Here is an 18,703-nt window from a genome sequence, read left to right as displayed (position 1 = left end):
GTGCATGGCAAACGGAAAAGTTTTCGGCTGTCACTTTGGGGCCGCGCTGCCTTGTCGATCCTCGGAGGAAACAGAGTTGACAGGCAAAACGTGAGGGAAAGACAAATCGCCACTGAGGACTGATCGAGTCTCTTGTGCCCCCTGTTCTGGCGCTGCACGCTCCAGCACACACGGTGGGCCAGTGGCCATCTTTTTGAGACATGGTCTGGTCGATTCTATGTACTCCACAGCACTTACAATGACGTACCTAATGGGGTGGAGTTGGACAATGGCATGATCTATCTCGAGGACAGTGTTGATGATAGTTATTTAGGGCAGATGGGAAGGACTCTGGATCTGCCCCGGAAAAGACAAACTATTTTTTTTTGGCGGCATCAAATAATAAATCCCCAAAAGAAATATCCCCGTAATGAGCGTACCGTCACGCCGCGTGTTACAGTGAAATACATCCAATACACACCGGGCTCCACAGTGGAGAGGGGCGGGATCGACTCGATCGAGGTCAACCTCAAGCTAACTATTAGTTACTCTTATTATTATGGCTGGTTCCCACTTCTGGTGGTCTTCTTCCCTTTCTTGTCCAAGTCCTTCGTTTCCAGGACCTACAACTGACCGGCCTATTTTCTCTATCCCATTGCTGGCGATTAAGTGGAATCTTCATCCCACTTCATCCCTTCGTTGTGTACTCGCCCTTGCGTGAGACGTAACCGTTCGCCGGGAATTATTGTTTCGCCACGCTGGACCCTACTGCAAGTCAGTTCGCAGGTCTTTCTTTTGGTCCTTGCTTCGTCCTTGGAGGGGCTGGTGCATTCGACCCTTCATAGTTAGTTCGATGGTGGTTTTGTGTGGCATTCACTGCTCCCCAACCTCGCATTGACACTCGACACCCTATTCTCTCGTTATCGATTGCGACTCGTCACACCCCGCGGCTGGCCCTTGAATGTTCCGCATTGAAGTCTATTGGTGCTGTTTATAGCTTGGATTACTTCATTGTTGTGGTCCTTGAAAGGGTGTGTTACATCTTCCACCCCCCAGCATTCCGCGCCCCTCCTCCCTCGATTCCCTGGAAGCGCGCATTCTTCTACAGCCAAACACCCTCCGTCACTCCCTTCGGTCCTATTCCAACACTCAATTAACCTGGTGTAGAGTCGTTCTAGTCTCTCCCCCACAATATTTTGTGTCGTTCACTCAAAGCATGTCATCTGGACCTACCATACTCTAAACGACCTCGGTCAGCGACCTCTTACGGATATTGAACCCTGATCAGAACACGCCACTGGCGAGAGATGGTATCGATGAGGCCTAACATCGCCCCGTTAAAGATCGCGAAACCGAACTCCAACATCACAGTGGTGTCCAACAACTCCGCGGAACACCACATGACATTTAATCCAAAACGCTTCTATAACAACAACGGCCAATCTCAGATCACCCCGCCGTTGACACCACAAACGAAGGTACCCACCATGGATCGAGATCAGGCTGAGATGCCACGGTCTGTCTTTCACAATTACCTTCGCGCTTTCTATCCATTTCACCCAGCCGGAAATGTGTCGCCTTCAACGGTCACCCTGCCCTTGGACCAGGGAGATATTATCCTGGTCCACTCTGTTCACACCAACGGCTGGGCCGACGGCACATTATTGGACTCTGGCAATCGAGGTTGGCTACCCACGAACTACTGTGAGGCATACGACCAGTTGCCTATGCGGCCCTTACTTAAGGCTCTGACGGATTTCTGGGATATAATTCGCGGAGGATGCGGGTCATCACTGAAAGATTTTGGCGATCAGGACCTTATGAGAGGCCCAATCGCCGGCGTTCGATTTCTGCTGGTAAGTCATCTTGGGAGGGAAGACGTACCATAGCGGCTAACATGCTTGTAAAGGAAAAATCAGAATGTCTGACTCGGGAGTCACCATTGGTCAAGCGGTATGATGGGTTGCGCAGGATTCGCAAGGCTTTGTTGTCAGATCTTTCTGCCTTGGTCAAGAGCCACAAGAAATTCCAGGAACTTGCCAACAGCACCCCGTCAGAAGATGAGGTGGAGGGCATGCTGGACGAGATGCTGCTGAAGGCATTCAAGATCGTTACCCGTGGTGTCCGTTTCCTTGACATCTGGAACGAGGAAGTGGGATTGAGCCGGACCATCGCCGAATTAGATCAATCAACCAGCGACAACCAGAGCCTGTATTCGATGCCCCCGACACCTGCCTCCGAGACTTTCACCCTGCCAGACATCGCACCTGTCTCTGAGGCCGCTGCGGAGCAGCCCGAGCCGCGACACCTGAGCCGCAGTCGTATGGATGTCAGCCGAGCGTCGATGCGCACGGAAATGATTGATCACCAGCCTCGACCTGTCTCCATTGCAACCAAGCGCATCTCCGTCTCTCACCGGATATCATGTACTGGTCCTTCTTCTGCTATCCGTGCTCAGAACCTCGCCTCCGAGAGGTTAGGCACGACCTATGATGCTTTTCTGGGCGTGCTGGGATCCTTCATTGGCTTGCACATGCAGTCTCGCTCATCCACGGAGCTGGTTGTTACCACTCAGCAAGCCGTGCAATCCTGCCGAGGGCTGTTGAACGTCGTGGAAGCCGTGTGCGAACACGACACCCAGCGGAGCGCTTTCCTCGAGCAGGCGCGCGACACGATGCACGAGAAGCTATCCGAGCTGGTGCAGGCTGCGCGCGAAGCCTTTCGACCAGCCAACTCGCCAGATGATGATTTGGTGTTCATGCCAGACGAAGGCAGACGCCTCGTCGACGCTGCGACGGACTGTGTGCGAGCAGCTGGCAACTGTTTGGCCAAGGCTCGCCTGGTGCTGGAGCGGATCGGAGACATCGAACTCGAGCCGAGCGATGAATCGCCGGTCGAGGCGCCTGCTGGCATGCAGGTCGGAGAGCAAAACCAACCGCAGGAACTGTCTCTGCGCCTACCTCCTCCGCCTCTGCAGATTCCAAACACAACCTATTCCCCTTCCACCCCTGGCCTAACCGAAGCCACCACCCCCTCGTCCTTCCACTCTCAATTCCCATCTGCCAGCCCTAAAAACCCCTCTGCCTTGTCCTCATTTCCCAACTCGGCCACTCTCCCTACCCACTTCGAAAAGACCTCTTTCTCTTCCCACGACAACGCCTACCGCACCAGCCATCCCAAGTCGGACATGAGTGAATCCTTCGGCCGGGGTGTCACAAGCACGGGTAGTAGCTTCACCTATAACAGCCACGCCCGCGACTCCGAAATGAGCGGTGTTTCTCAGACTTCGACTCGCGCTACTTCGCCCGACATTGGCAATAGCTACCAAGGGCCGTCCCTGAAGGAGAGCGTGAGCCACTCGACCTTGGCTGAGGAAAATGAGGAGACCGAGGCCAACATCCTCGAAAAGACATACGCGTATGAGTTGATCTACAAGGAGGGTCAAGTCATGGGCGGTAGCCTGCGGGCTCTGATTGAGAAGCTCACCGCGCACCAGTCCACTCCCGATGCGATGTTCGTCTCGACTTTCTATCTTACGTTCCGTCTGTTCGCTACGCCTCTCGAGTTCGCCGAGGCGCTTGGTGAACGGTTCGACTACATTGGCGATACGCCTCACACGGCAGGACCCGTCCGGCTGCGCGTCTACAACATTTTCAAGGGCTGGCTGGAGTCGCATTGGCGCCACGACCGTGACAATGTGGCTCTGGACTACATTGTCGGCTTTGCCGCAACCCGGTTGATCAAGGAGCTACCTACGGCTGGAAGGCGTCTCCTGGAACTGGCTGATAAGGTGTCGGCCGTCCTCGGGCCGGTAGTGCCGCGCTTGGTCTCGTCCATGGGCAAGACCAACACGGCCACCGCTCTATACGTGCATCCTGATACCCCCCTCCCTCCCCCCATTCTGGGTAAGAAGGAGACAAGCCTGCTCAAGCAGTGGAAGAACGGAGAAGTCTCGATCACCATTTTGGATTTCGACCCATTGGAGCTGGCCCGCCAGTTTACCATCATGGAGTCGCGCATCTTCTGCTCTATTCTCCCCGAGGAGCTCCTCGACACGGAATGGACAAGGAAGTCCGGCTCGCTGGCGGTCAATGTTCGCGCCATGTCCACCCTGTCGACAGATCTGGCCCACCTGGTTGTGGACTCCATCCTGCATCTCGAAGAGCCCAAGAAGCGAGCGCAGATCATCAAGCACTGGGTTAAGATCGCCAACAAGTGCCTGGAGCTGAACAACTATGACTCGCTGATGGCGATCATCTGCTCGATCAACTCGTCAATGATCTCGCGTCTCAAGAGGACATGGGAAGTCGTCTCCCAGAAGACCAAAGCCACCCTGGAGCACCTCCGCAGCATTGTCGATGTGTCTCGCAACTACGCCGTGCTGCGCCAGCGCTTGCAAAACCATGTTCCTCCATGCCTGCCTTTTGTGGGCACCTATCTCACCGACCTCACCTTCGTGGATCATGGCAACCAGTCGCTGCGCACTCTCCCCACCGATGAGGGCGAGATGGCTGTGATCAACTTCGACAAGCACATGAAGACAGCCCGTATCATCAGCGAGCTGCAGCGCTTCCAGATCCCCTATCGCCTCACCGAGATCCCTGAGCTGCAGACCTGGATGCAAAACGAGCTGGTGCGCGTCCGTTCCAACGGCGAGTCCAGCCTGCAGACCTTCTACCGTCGCTCGCTGGTCCTGGAGCCCCGCGAGGCTAATCGCAGCGCTACCAACTTGCACACCGCCGAGTCCAATCCGTCCCTGCGTGACAACACCAAAGACAAGTTCGACTTCCTGTCATGGACAAATCAATCCAAAGTGAAGTCGGTCGCCTCACATGGCTGATCTCTCTCTTTCCTCTTTCATCTTCACCCCACACATCTCGTCTATACCCAACATCCTTATAATGACTTATGACCTTCTGCCTTGTACTTTTTACCTTGGTTTGCCGGAGTCTTTTTTTTTGGCTTTCTGCGAATCATTCCGACCACTGTCCTACAATGCTGGCTGCATCGTTTTTCCTTCCAAATCTTGTCCTACGTTCTGTGAATACCTTATTCCCTATATTTGGGTGGCGCTCGTGCATTTCTGTTTGTTTCGTTTGAGTCATGGTTGCGCCGAGGATGTAACCAAAAAAGGGGCGACTGGATTTGCTTTACAAAACGGTCCGGGGTTTTTTTGGGGACAATCTGGAGTACAACACAGGGCTTTTTCTTTCGCTTTTTTACTTTACTATCTGTCTCAAAAATCCTTAGAAAGGATTTCGCCTCACGGCTTCTGTACAAGAACACTTATAAAGCTGCCCGAAATGCAAAAGCTTTTTACTTGGCCTCTTTCTCCCTCCTACAGGGTCTTGTGTTTTTGTTCTGTTGATTCAGTTGCGTTTGGTCATGGGTGGATCTTCTGTGACACTATCTATCGCTTCCACTTCCTTTTGCTTTTCCTTCTTGTTTTGCTTGCTTGGCCCTTGGAAAGAAGGATGGGTTGCACTATTGGGTTTTCTGTACATAGAACCACCACCGGCGCTGCCATCATCATGTCCGGCCCGGCGATTTCCGAGTCTGATCAGATAGAAATCAGAGTTTACATACCAGTATCTTCGCCCCCTTCCTTCTTCCTATCCCGTAGTTTGATGCACCATGCGTTGTCCAGACTCGACTGATCATACTGGCTGACTGGGCGCACAACTGCGTCACCGTATCCACCTAGCCGGTCTGGCATGCAGTAGTACATAGGTTGCCCCGGCGTCGTCGTATTAACACGACCCCCAGCTGCCCATCCAGACCCTTGTTTCGAGGAAAATTCGCCCGTCGATAGTTGGCGATCCTTGCATAGAATAGAGTCCTCATGGCTCACTATTTCCTGCGTTGATGCAAGTCATAGCATGTCATGTTCAATCTTTCCGCTTGTGTGGATGCAAGCAAGGGATGGACAGAAGTACCAGTACGCGCTGTTCGCTTACACATTTTTCTAGAGGAGATGCCGAAAATAGAAAATTTAAGATTCAGATATGTACTCTTACGCAATAGACGGCTGTATTACTTTGAATCTATGTTTTTGTTCGGTCATTCGGTTGTTGTTTGTGTCAGTCTTGTAATCTGGTAGTGTTCCCGAGGATAGGGCCTTGTTAAGTGCGCTTCTGCTCGCTCTGGATCGAATAGTTCAAGAAAGTAACCGGTCTACGAGTGCAAGTAAATTATGCCATCGTTCTTTTGAATTAGCAGTCAACTGGTAATATACCCAGTCCAACTTCCGTATACTACAAATCCAAGGCCAGTCATCCCAGCTATTTCCCTCTGCCCGTAAGTACATTATCAGTTGAGTAGCGTGTCTGAAAAGCCTCCAAAAACCCAACTCCCCCACTATGATCGTAATTGGGTGCCATGCCCTTCTCCAAATCCAAGCGAGCAGAGCCAGTACTTTCGGCCAAAGACCGCAAATCCAAGATCGGGACCATAGAAGGCCGTCCGTGGGCACACTGAAACGGAAACACACACCGGGCCAGCCGCGAGACTAAGGTTTGACACTCTTCCATACTCAGAGCATCATTAAACATGATCGCACTGCGGCAGGCGCGGGAATTGAGAAGGTCGATAATGCTCTGGGGACAGCCGCTTAGTTGTTGCACCCATGAAAAGGTGCCATCTCGTGGACCGGCAACTTGAAAATGGTGTTGGTCTTCTTCCTCCGGCAGAGACCAATCTTGAGATCTGAATCTAGATGAATTTCTCGCTGGCCCCAATGGCATTTTATCGTCTTCGCGAGTCCAAATCTCACGACGAAGCAGATCGATCACCAACTTCGGTTCGAGCCGGCAGCGTTCAGCGATGAGAGATGGGAGTGAAGTCACCAGGACAGCGGTGGATGAGCCTGATTTTAGCTCGGTGTTGTAGTGAACGCCCCATTGCAAAAAATACTCGCTGTACTTCTTAAACAGATTGCCTTCGGTTGATGAGACCTCGAATGTGATGGTGTCGATATCAACCGTTTGCACTCGGAAATTCTGGCCAATGGTCTCAACCTGAGGAGTAGGCAGAAAGAACTTCCTAAACAACTGCTCGACCCGACACCGCTCATCGGCTGCATGCTGATCGATCAACACCAAAGCACCATGGTCGTTCGTGTCACTGATGTTCACTTTGACCAGGATGAACTTGCAGTCCACTTGCGAAATCACCTCTGCATTCTCTAGACCATGTCGTTCAAGCTTGCCTCGGAATTTCGAAACCTGAGCGGTATCCAGCGAGCCAATGCTCTTGAGACAGTCATGAGAAGAGAAAGGTGCAGGTAGTCTGTGGTTGAATTCCGTGCTCATTCTTGAAATAGGTTTCTCGGTCCTTCTGAAAACAGGGTTGTTCCATTCCTTCAAAAGATTTTCTACCCACACGCTTTGTGAGGAAACAGGGGCAGACTGTGGTCTGCGCAAGTCATCGGTGATGACTCTAGCGGAACAAGGTCTCAGGGCAGCAATGGATTTTCGGCGAATCATTGTTTGCCCCGTGCGAGAGTTTATAAGGTGAGCCTTCCCTGTAGCTGGCTCGACCCATGAGATGAAAGCGTCGGAATCTGTGAAAGGGGACTCTCCTTCTGTCGTAGCGTGGCTATGTTCCTGGATATCCGTCGACAGCCAGGATTCCTCTTCGGTCGATGATTTTCCGAATTCAGGGTCTTCATGTCGAGACTGAGGCTCAGTGTTGGCCAGAGGATTCTTCGCTGCTTTCACTCTGGACCAGCTATTGAAACCTCGGCCCGGATGGGCAAGCTTTGGTTTCTGGAAAGATGGAAGCTTTAAACGACTTGAGAAAGCCTCTTCCGTGGACGAAACGAAGTCATTCTGTCCTGCAAACTCCATTGATTGACTAACAGTTTTCTGGCCGTCAGAACTGACCTGCTGGGTTCGACCTAACGCCTGTCCCCGTCGCTTAACCATGCGCGGACGAAGGCCATGCTGTTTGAGAAACTCAGAAATCATCACACCCAGCACATCTGTTATTCGTTGAAGGGAATTGTCAGATTCGGGAAGGATCTCATTTCCATCGTCGCATAATCGCCGAGCACTACTCGTGTCGACACGTATATAAAACATTGGCCACTTGTTGACGGATCTTGTTCCACCTTTGAGGCTGGAGTTACCCGTAACAGGTCGTTCTGGCAGGGGAGAGGCACGTAGCGCAGATGAATCATCAAGTATGGCCTCATGGCCAAAGTCCGATTGAGCAAACAAGCGATTAGCTTCGCTGTAGAGAATGTTCGAGCCATTATGCGAAAACACCGGTTCGGTACCCAATGAGATGAACTGGATCTTCTTGCTTGGGCTGGGAGTGAGAGAAACTGCGGCACGAACTGTAAGATCGGGAAGCGAGGCTGAAAGTGTATGCCATGAGCCCAGGTTCAGAGAAGAGGCTATTCCGGACTGCGCAAGAATGGAACCGATCCGCTTGAGATCCAATTCGTCTTCCACTTGACTGGAATTTCTGTCTCCGGGGAAGCGAGATCCAAGGCGGATTAAGATCTTCTTATTCCTTGCTGCATCATGAAGCACCAACTTCGAAAGTTGAGGATTAGCCACCATAAGAGCAACAAGCAAGTATCTGAGACTGTCCCATTCTCTGTCGAGTTCGCCAAGCCTCTGAAGAGCCAAGGCCCGACTCTTGACGCGAACCGGCATATTTCCAAACAGATCATTGACCGTGACACATGTGCCGTGATCCCTGCACTGCAGCTCTTGATGCACAGGTGCCGGTATTAACCGAGCTACTGGCGTTGAATGATGGAGTAGAAGGGAATTTGTGCTCCGGTATCCAGCATGATGGGATGTGATAGTGAGCAAAGACAAGGCGGCCAGCGAGGCTAAGAAGAGACCTCGATGGCCATAGGCGCTCGTCAGCCCCAGTTTCGATGTATCTGTGCCACATATAAGCAATCATATCTTGAGATTCTTCACTAATTAACGTACGGTGTGCCTTGCCAAGACCCCCCGACGACTCGAATTCTGTCGGCAGAATTCCATCGCCATCGTCCTCGACTATACAGCTTCCGCGCCTGACATCGACGGTGACAAAAACGGTATGGGCGTTGGCATCCAGGGCATTTTTGACAAGCTCCAACACCACACCATTCAGGTGTGTAATGGAGGTCGAAGACTTGATCTTTGCCGCCACATCTGGAGGAAGCGGCTGTATGGCGAAATCAGACCGAGGCATGTCAGGATGGAGAATGGTCACGCCTAGCTCTCCAAATGAGATCCCGGTGAATGTTGATATTCAGCCACTGTTTCATGATGGAACCAAGTCGAGACGGAATAATACGCAGGAAAGCACCCGTCCTAGAGTGGCATGTTGACGTCGCAAGAATGAAGTGATGCAAGACTAAAAGGGACTAGTGGTCACAGGACCGGATTAACCCAGCTCCGAACAAGCTACCCTGTTGCCTCGGCGTTCCCAGTCTCCCTTTGTCGTCTCCCCTTGTCCTCACCACGGAGACACCGTGATTGGAGTCTGTTCTAACGCTGAGAGGTTTACTTAGATGGCTACAGCTGAAGGCCCTGCAAGGGCACACGGTGAGACACCCGCGAGAATGCCAGATGTCCCCTGTGGAGCTGACAAGTGCATAACAAGACCGGAATGGCCGTCGCCACCCTTTTTCTAGCTGGATGAAGCGCCTTGCCAGCTTGAAGAGCTCCTCGGAGTCGAGCACGAATCGCTGGACCAATAGACGGCACATCAGCACCAAGGGGAAGAAGAACGACACCAAATCCAACAACCCGTATCCTCTATCCGGAACCATCAGCCGCACGGCTGCACAGAGTAACCCAGATGGCTCGTATTCAGAGTTCGGGGAGCGTGACTTCCAGGGATCTCACTCACGAAGTGACCCTTCGCTTGTCTATTCGGGCTATGAGAACGCAATCCCCGCCGCGAGCGCAAAGTCGGCTGCGCCCACTGTTTCCACCAACGGTGACACAGCAGCCTCGGAGACGGCATACTCTAACAAGGCTGGAACATTGGCAACAGGCGGAGGCGGAATCAGTTCCCATGGAGGAGGAGAGGGCAGCACTTTTTCGTCGCCGGCTCCGTCGGTGCGATCTTTGACGACAACCCTGACGACTGTGCAGTCGGCAGCACCGTCAACCCAACTGTACCTCGCGCAAAACACGCAAAATGGCCACGGCCACGGTAGCTCGACCCAAAGCTCGACCCATCACCAGGTGCAATTCTCCCACCAGTTCCCTTCGTCATCCACGACCGCAACGGCCGTCCCCCCGCCCCCGCACCTCCTTCCCCACGGCCACTCGATGACATACAGCACTGCTACGGCCAACAATGTCTTGACCGATAACGCATCCATTCTTACTCTGGCCAGCTCCTCCAAGCGCCGTCGTCGGAACTCCCTGGACACCAACGCTTCTGTTCGTGCGCTAGCGCCGTCGTCGATTTTCGGTGGCAGTCGCGAGAGCTTGCCTCTGAGCATTCTCAGTGGGAACCCGGCCGAGCCATCCAACACGTCTGCTTTCAATGCACCTGGCGTTCTCAGCCGACCCAGCATGGCCGGCCTTGCCAGTGCCGAACGAATCAGTGTCTATTCGTCGTCGGGGGCCACGCCGCTTGGCAGCGCTACTGGGGAGCGAACCAGCTTCCACACAGCCCGGCCGAGCCCCGGAACGGGTGATGCAGCGAGCATTCGCAGCGGCGTGCAGTCGCACAGTCGCAACGACAGCACGGCGGCCAGTATTTCCGGTGGAGTTGGCAGCCCTCTCGCCATGGCGCCTGGTCGCATTAGTCGCCGGAGTTCCGGCTGGGGAGAGATCACTGGCGACGAGACTGATGACGAGAGGCCCGTCGAGCGAAAGGATGACGACAAAGGGATGATCAAGACCCACGACGACTCTCAGGATGAGGCGAAGCAGAACTAGCATGGAATGGAGTGTCACGCATTGCTTAGACCCTGGGGATGTGAAGCAAGGCATTGAGCCTGAATGGCTTCGAATGAACTATCTCTAATGACTTGATGCATGGAACCGGAAGAACCGGCGGATACACTTTATGGTGTTGATGGTTGATCACTCGGCGTTTCAGGGATGGATGGACTTTTGATACCCTCTGCGGTATGAGTGATTCTTTTTACATTAATGACATTTCCATTCATATTCATGCCCTTCCGTCTATAATAGCACGCCGCATACACGGCCAATCCGGCTTCCCCCATAGCTCGGAACCATGTGATCCTGCTAGACCTAACTCTCTCCCTGCCGGCCAGACATGGGATACCCTCTATGTATTAGCTACCGCTGGTTGCCCGACGACGAGAGTGAATTTCTAAAAAATAAACTCTCAACTCCGAATCAAACCCGCCACTCGATGACCGCCGCTCGATGATGTAGCGCGCGCCAGATCGAGCTTGATCGGCCAAGTACCGGTACCTAGTAATAGCTGCGTTGCCCAGGCGAACCGCAGGTACCGGTACTCCCGCTTTCTGCAGAACCTTAAAAGTCTCGGCCATGCTTCTGCCCTGAGCTAAGCCACCACACATGTGCCCCGCCTCGGTTCCTACGTAATACGGAAAGGAGACCGACCGGGTTGGTTTTTCTTGATGTAAACCCCAGTTGCTTCCAGATCCCTAGTTTCCATTGACAGAATCAATCCCCTGGGATCGGGGGAAGCGCAGCCATGGACAAGGCCCCGTCGCAGCCGAGAACCGTCGCGGTCGTGGGATCGGGCATGGCGGGCTTGGTGACAGCGCATTTGCTGCACCAGGATAGTCAGCGGCGATTTCAAGTGACAGTGCTGGAGAAGGTGAGTGGAATAACTCCCACAGAGAGCGGACTGGACCCAACTAACCCGTCAACACAGAGAAAACAAATCTCGCTGAGTGCGGAGTCAATCGCCATCCCCTCAGATGAACAGGATGAGCCTACCTGGGCCGACGTGCCCATGCGCGCCTTCGCCGGCGGCTTCTATCAGCATCTCATCCGCATGTACGACTACTTGGGAGTGAACTACCATTCGCAGCCATTTCTCTTCAGCTTCACTCGCCTGCCTCGGCAAGCGCAGCGCGAAACCATCCCCAGCCCGCGGATGATCTACGCCTCCAATTTCCACCGGCTCCCACCCATCCCGCGCACTCAGGATCTAGTGCAGTGGATGCTCGAGGCGGCGTTTGCCATGCTGTGCTACTTCTGGTTCACCATCTGCGTCTTCCTCGTAACGCCCGTCGCCGAGGACATGCGGACTGGTTCGGCCGGCGAGTCGCTCGATGCGTATCTGCGGCGAATTCACCTGCCGCGTTCCTATGTTACCGATTACTTGCTCCCACTCATCTCGAGCGTTTGCACCTGTTCACACGAGGAGCTCCTGCAGTTCCCGGCTTCGGATGTGCTGGACTATAAGCGTCGCACGCACCAGCAACAGCATTACGTCGTCTCGGGGGGTGTGCGCTCTGTCGAGGAGATGCTCCTACAGGGGCTGGATGTGCGGCTGGGCGTTGAGCTGACGAGTGTCTCTCCGCAAGATACTGGTGTGGACATCGAGTACCGTGCTGCCGATGGCCGCACGGAATCTGAACATTTCGACCTCATCGTGCTGGCCGTTTCGCCTGATATCGCTGCTTCACTATTCCCCCGCTTAAACAAGCCATTATCCAGCATCCCGACGACAACGGTCGAGACAGTCGCGCACACAGATGAGTCTAGCATCAGACCCATGCTGCAAGCAACAGCCTCGTCCTCTTCGTTATCGCCAGGGAAGAAGAAGAGCCCTGTCACGCAGATCCGCACTACCCAGCGCATCCACATTCTTTCCACCCATCTCACCACCGAATCCATCCACGAACAACCAAACTCCATCCTCGTGACGACAAACCCCATTTTCCACCCCGATCAGTCAAAGGTGATCCGCTCTGCGCGCTTCACGCGCGTCCTGCGCAATCCACACAGCCGGATGCTTGTCAACTCCATCTTCCAGGATCCGGATCCTCTGAAGAAAAGTTCCTCATTATATAGTTGGCGCAGTGGCGATGACGGCGTATATCTTGCCGGTGGGTGGTGCTGGGATGGCATGGTTTTGCTGGAGGGGTGCATTGTCTCCGCGATGAGGATTGCGAAGGACTTGGGGGTATGTATACCGTGGCAGATGGAAGAATGACAGGCCATGCAAATGCATCGAGATGCGGAGGAGAGAGGTTTCTTGACAACACTTCATATACCCAAGTCAGTCTTACATTTCGGCCTTGCATTTTGTCACGATGAATAATAAAACATATCTGAGCATCTGAATATAAGAGCTTTTTTTCCATGCTGGAATGGATCCCACACAGTAAATACTACTATTCATGAATTAGTCTTATCTATTCAAATCTACAAAAGTCGGTCGTCAACCCGTCCGTCCTCGCTCGCCAACTTGGGACTCCATACCTCCCTATTAATTTGAATAGTACACCAAAGCACAATCAAGCGAAGATAATAGTAATCCCTAAACATACCAAAGCCGGGTGTGGAGTAGACGCAGACTCCATACGTCCTCCACCATAACCAACAATGCTTGGCGCGGGTAACCCGCTCACGTCAGGGATCATCAACAACACCCTGCTACACGACCCATCCCGTAGAGTCTTCTCTGCCCTACACCAAGTGTTCAAAATTCGTCATCAAGAGCGAAGCCATTGCATATTATGCTTGGCTGGCTCCGCCGGATCCTGTCCCCGCCGCGGGACGTGTACGGGCTGGACCATGCAGTCCTCAATGTGCGGCTGCCGCCGCAGACCATGTGGATGAATATGGGGTATTGGGAGGTGAGTCTTTTGTGTTTGTTTACGGAATGAAGAATATTGACATTCGGATATAGCATACGGAAGATTTCCCGCAGGCGTGTGAGGCGCTTCTTGAGCAGGTGCTGAGCGCGGGATTGTTGGCTGAAGATCAAAGCGACAGCCACGGTGTTAGAATCGTGGATGTGGGTTGTGGATGTGGTGATCAGTCGCTATATCTGACGGGATTCATGAAACCTGATGGCGACGACAGTCGTGATGTGCATATGCCTTCTGGTCTGCGAGCCAGAGGGAAGAATCATCGCTCCTCGACAGAACGGCCACTGATCGACTCCTACGTGGGCATCACATTGGAGCCAGCGCAGGCTGCACTTGCGCAGCAACGGATCCACAACATGCAGCAGAGAGACAGCGATATCAACCAAAAGAAAACAGCGGAGATATTCTGTGCAGACGCCGCAGACCCCAAGAACTGGCCAACCGACCTCCACCAATCTCTTTCTCTCTCCTCTTCTTCCGAAAAAGCAAAAGCAAAAACAACATGGCTCCTCGCCCTAGACACAATGTACCATTTCCGACCCTCGCGCCTTCCCCTCCTCAAACACGCCCACGATTCCCTACACGCCTCGGTAATGGCGTTCGACCTCATCCTCGCAGACAGCGTCTCCTGGCGAGACCGCCTGTTCCTCCGACTTGTGTGCTGGTTAACCGGGTCACCTTTTGGAAACTTTATCTCGAGGGCGGAGTATGAGCGGCTCCTCGTGGCGGCCGGATATGATTCTGGGAGCATTGAGATCCGCGATGTTTCGAGGCATGTTTTTGTAGGATTAGCTGCGTTCTTGGATGTGAGGGTCAAGGAGGGGAAGCCGCTGGGGATGAAGATGGGGAAGTTCAGGGCTGCGAGGGCGGTGTTTGGGTGGTGGGCAAGGAGTGGTGTTGTTAGAGGGGTGGTTGTTGTTGCAAGACGGCAATAGAAGGACCAACTTGGGAACTACCCCATGTTGAAAAATAAGCATATGTTGATTCAAGTTATATGTCTCACTCGTCCTTCTCACCCTTATCCTTAGCACTTGGCCTCCCACCCAGCATTTTGTACGGATCTCCACCATGCACAAGACACCACGTCCCAGCCCCAACAGTACAGAATATAACATCCCAACTCACACTACTAACAGCAGGATGCTCGTATACAGCATGGAGCAAAGCCCGCACAACAGCCTCACACGAAGCAACAAAACCATCAACAGTCCCTGTTCCCGACCCGGTCCCAACCACATCCCTAACCACCTCTACAGTAGAAACAGCCTGCACAAGTAGACTGGATGCAAAGATCCAGCGGAAAAAGACGACGTAGCGCCTCGTCGCAGCATCGACATCGATGCTGTCGCTGCGGGAAGTTCTACCATCAGAACCCCCAGACGAGCGACAGTTACGGGGACGGAGCATGGCCGGAACGAAAAGTAGGAGGTGCGGAATTAACAAGATTAGCATGAAATGCTTGGTATGTGCCGTGGATGGCACGAGGACGGTGCTGAGCAGTGACGTCGCGATAGGGATTAGTTCCAGGAGGAGAGGTGGTGTCCAGGTGCATGCATGGTGATTGTCCATGTCCTTGTCGGACTTGTCATCAGTACCATGTTTATTGCCATTGTCATGGCTAGACGACCTCATCCTAGAGACCATAATTGTAGCAAAAAACAAATTCTGTGCGAAAGAGATGGCCACGATCTGCCCGACGACCATATACACCCAGACATTGGGAATGCGGTATCTCCGTGCTATATAGCAGCGAGGGAGTCAGTGAGCTCCCAATCCATATAATCACAATCACAATCTGACAGATCCAAAGAGAGAAGTTTGAACGTTAACACATACCCATAACCCCCAAGAAAAGACTCCAGCCCGTAGCCCAAAGGAAGATCTGCCCGCTCCACCAAAACCGTGCCGGCGACTCGATAACCGTCTCCCACGCCTCGCGAAAAAGTTTCGCGTCCCGTAACCACATCTCCAATTTGAAGATGGTTGATGTTGACAGTACCCCACTCCCCACACTACCCATACCACTACCACTACCACCGGCAGCAGCAAGCAACAGCTGCTGAGATTGAGATTGTTGACTCCCCGCCCAGGCGTGATATGAGTGCGCAAAGAACGCGAACATGTAGTTCCATGTTGCGGCGAGGCTGAGGGCTGCTAGGAAGACGAATATCCAGAAGTGGCGGCACGGGTTGGTGGTGATGGAGGAGTAGTCATTGCGGGATTGGCGTGTTCTGTAGCGGGCGTGGATGGTTTGACAGGTGTGGAGGGAGAGGGTTGCACAGAGGGTGACGTAGCTTAATAGGATTGGGAGGGAGCGATATGTTGTTGTTATTGCTGAGGACATGATTGGGCATGCTTGCAATATGTGTGGGAGATGTTTTGAGGTGTGGGATTCAAGGCCGAGGTTGAGCGCCAAGAGCTTTTGGAATGGTCTCTGTAGTTAGTTCATGGACAAGAATAACTACAGCTTCTCAAAGGATCTAGTACGGTGTTCCTACGATTCATCATATGATTGATAGATTCAAGACAGTGTATTTTCAGTTACTGCTGGAACAATCATCACTCATGGCTGTCTGCTATCCCCAACCTGCAGATGCCATCCTCACTCACTAACTCTCCGGCTGCAGATCAACAAGAAATCGCTAGCACAAAAAATATGGACAAATAATCAATAATCACAAATCTAAAGGCAGCATGGGACCGAGTAAGTAGCGGGGCAATCAATCAGAATATTGTTGGGAAGGTTCCTTTTTTTTTGGTTGTTGTTCGTTTTTTTGCTTTTTTTAATGCGGTCACGCATTGGTCCCCACGCCGTGCTTTGACTCGGAGGATTCTGAGTTCCGCGAGGCCAAGAACTTCTGGAACATATCTGAGATCTGCTTCTCAGCCTCCTCGTTGCGCTTGGTGTCGCCGTTCTTTTCCATGATCAGGCCGCGCAGCCAGTTGTTCTCCAGCTCCAGCTGACCAACACGGGCCTCGAGACGGCTGTTCTTTTCGTTTGTCTCATTGACAGTGCGCTCCAGGGCTGCCTCGCGCATCTTCTTCTTCACGCGGAAACGGGCGCTTGCGGCTGTGTTCCGGCGACGCTTGTCCTCTTCGGCGGCGACAAGCGCAGCTTCCTCTGCACTAGCTTGCGTCGACTTTTGGGTGTGCTTGCGCTTAGGCCCAGCAACGGCAGTCGATGAAGGGTTCGGGGCAAGAGCTGGGGCCAGGTTGGGCGCAGCTACGGGAACAGCAGGCGCAGGAGCCTGGGTCGCAGCCACCGGTCCATTGGGGGGACTCGAGAAAGACGAGTCTGATACCGACACCGCCGTAGGGGCGTTAATGGTGTTGTAGTCGGTTGGATAGTCAGGGATATTGCCCAAGCCATCTATCAACGCACATTAGCACTCATTCATCACTCCAGTGGTGTGTAAGTGGCATAGCGAATCACGTGGAATTGCGTGATAGCGGAGAGTTTGCACGCCTGCCACGGCCAATGTCCATTGCGTGTCTGGCGGGAACAAAAGAGTTTGCACGCAGGCCACAACGTGCATGTCATGCAGGACCCTGGATTGCTCCAGGGGTCAAGCTGTTCCGCCGTGATGGACACAGACAGTCTCGAAAAGACGACATCCGATGCCAAGACGGTGGGAGATAGCCAGAAGACCGGAAAGCCAATAGGATGATCCAGGTGCCCATGCACGCCCGGTTCCAATAGCCGCAGAGAGCGCGGCGAAAACCGAAGGACAGAAATGGTGTGATCAGGGGCAGAACTCGTGAAGGTGGGATACCCAACCCGTGCGACCGGGAAGTCTAGGAACAGAACCAAACCCGAAGGAAAGCAAAAACGACTCACCATTCAGAAAATCGAGGAATTTCATGTCCGCCTCATGAGATGTTTGGTCGCCGGCGGTCTTGGTGTTATCCACCGAGTCGAACGTGGGTAGGGAGAGGCCCCCGAATTTATCAAAATCAAAGAACTCGGCATTGGTAAAGAGAGCGAGTTCGTCGTCGACGTTGAAGGAGTTCTGCTGCTGCTGCTGCTGTTGCACCGCTTGATCGTAGGGCGAGGGGATGGCGTTCAGGTCATCGAGGTATTGCGAGAAGTTGGGCGCCCGCCGCCCGTTGTACCCGGCCATTGTGACAGGTCTGTGTAAATGAGCCCGCGGCGGGTGTTCAAAGGGTGGATTTTGTAGAGGAGGGTTCGCGTCTCCGGGTGACTTAGAGGCCGGGTGTGCGCCGGGTGTGACTCGATCGCGCCGGATGCGTCGGGAGAAAATGGGTGAGTTGGGTTGGCAAGATCGCGAATGGCCAAGGTGATCTGGTCAAGTAGAATCGACGATGGCGGGGGATGGGTGGGTGATGGTGGATGGAAAGGAGAACAGATTCACCGGGGGATTTCTTTGCGGCAGTGGTGGGGGATCCCGGATGACGAGGGGATGATGACTATACAATGTAACTAATCTTTGTCCTCGATCGGCATTAATAATTCACAGGACATACTCCATGTAGACTATCAGAAGAATGATTTTATGATTACTCTCGGATTCATGATATTTCCTATTCTCTCATGACTGCCTTGTTGTTCTCCTACCCTCTATAGTCTCTGTCGTCTCTGTCGTCTGCCGTTGTGAAAATTCAGTCCCCCAAGGCCGATGGTCGGAGCGGGTTTCCCCCATCCAATGGAGATTGGTAATCGCCCGCCCTAAACCCTATCCGGGCACTCCGAAATCCAGCGACAAGCGCGCCTTTTTGACCCGGACCCGGCATGCCCACCCTTCTCGGCAGCTGATTGGCTGCCTCATTTGTCAGCGTCCTAGAGGCGTCCTGGGCATCCTATCACTCCCGAGGAGGGTCCGAAAGATTATTAATCCTGTTGTCCAACACTTGACCCTGCGTCTGTGCGCCGGCAGTAGTGTGCGGGAAGAAGTGCTGGCGGTAAAGGCG

At 53.2% G+C, this 18,703-nt stretch overlaps 8 protein-coding genes across 8 annotated transcripts; 4 read left to right on the top strand and 4 right to left on the bottom strand.

The window, feature by feature from the left end:
* Positions 1-1,286: 1,286 nt before the first annotated feature.
* N7510_006992 (guanine nucleotide exchange factor) lies at positions 1,287-4,819 on the top strand (the record flags this gene model as incomplete). Its single annotated transcript, XM_056978917.1, has 2 exons — positions 1,287-1,835; positions 1,889-4,819. The coding sequence occupies 2 exons, from the start codon at positions 1,287-1,289 to the stop codon at positions 4,817-4,819; spliced, it is 3,480 nt and encodes a 1,159-aa protein (XP_056831960.1).
* Positions 4,820-5,557: 738 nt separating this feature from the next.
* On the bottom strand, positions 5,558-9,177 carry N7510_006991 (putative DNA mismatch repair protein (Mlh3); the record flags this gene model as incomplete). The annotated part of the gene is made up of 3 exons (XM_056978916.1): positions 5,558-5,836; positions 6,285-8,878; positions 8,931-9,177. 3 exons carry the CDS (start codon positions 9,175-9,177, stop codon positions 5,558-5,560), a joined length of 3,120 nt encoding a protein of 1,039 aa, XP_056831959.1.
* Positions 9,178-9,626: 449 nt separating this feature from the next.
* Positions 9,627-10,886, top strand: N7510_006990 (uncharacterized protein; the record flags this gene model as incomplete). Its single annotated transcript, XM_056978915.1, has 1 exon — positions 9,627-10,886. One exon carries the CDS (start codon positions 9,627-9,629, stop codon positions 10,884-10,886), a length of 1,260 nt encoding a protein of 419 aa, XP_056831958.1.
* A 365-nt stretch (positions 10,887-11,251) lies between these two features.
* On the bottom strand, positions 11,252-11,473 carry N7510_006989 (uncharacterized protein; the record flags this gene model as incomplete). The annotated part of the gene is made up of 1 exon (XM_056978914.1): positions 11,252-11,473. The coding sequence occupies one exon, from the start codon at positions 11,471-11,473 to the stop codon at positions 11,252-11,254; it is 222 nt and encodes a 73-aa protein (XP_056831957.1).
* Positions 11,474-11,640: 167 nt separating this feature from the next.
* Positions 11,641-13,113, top strand: N7510_006988 (uncharacterized protein; the record flags this gene model as incomplete). Its single annotated transcript, XM_056978913.1, has 1 exon — positions 11,641-13,113. One exon carries the CDS (start codon positions 11,641-11,643, stop codon positions 13,111-13,113), a length of 1,473 nt encoding a protein of 490 aa, XP_056831956.1.
* An 852-nt stretch (positions 13,114-13,965) lies between these two features.
* Positions 13,966-14,709, top strand: N7510_006987 (uncharacterized protein; the record flags this gene model as incomplete). Its single annotated transcript, XM_056978912.1, has 1 exon — positions 13,966-14,709. The coding sequence occupies one exon, from the start codon at positions 13,966-13,968 to the stop codon at positions 14,707-14,709; it is 744 nt and encodes a 247-aa protein (XP_056831955.1).
* Positions 14,710-14,773: 64 nt separating this feature from the next.
* On the bottom strand, positions 14,774-16,118 carry N7510_006986 (uncharacterized protein; the record flags this gene model as incomplete). The annotated part of the gene is made up of 2 exons (XM_056978911.1): positions 14,774-15,513; positions 15,611-16,118. 2 exons carry the CDS (start codon positions 16,116-16,118, stop codon positions 14,774-14,776), a joined length of 1,248 nt encoding a protein of 415 aa, XP_056831954.1.
* Positions 16,119-16,566: 448 nt separating this feature from the next.
* N7510_006985 (putative bZIP transcription factor (MetR)) lies at positions 16,567-17,895 on the bottom strand (the record flags this gene model as incomplete). Its single annotated transcript, XM_056978910.1, has 2 exons — positions 16,567-17,144; positions 17,613-17,895. 2 exons carry the CDS (start codon positions 17,893-17,895, stop codon positions 16,567-16,569), a joined length of 861 nt encoding a protein of 286 aa, XP_056831953.1.
* Positions 17,896-18,703: the final 808 nt, after the last annotated feature.

The sequence above is a fragment of the Penicillium lagena genome (genome assembly GCF_028827675.1).
Source record: "Penicillium lagena strain IBT 129212 chromosome Unknown utg000005l_segment0_segment0, whole genome shotgun sequence".
Taxonomy (NCBI): Eukaryota; Fungi; Ascomycota; class Eurotiomycetes; order Eurotiales; family Aspergillaceae; genus Penicillium; species Penicillium lagena.
This window is presented reverse-complemented; position numbering and strand designations above follow the sequence as displayed.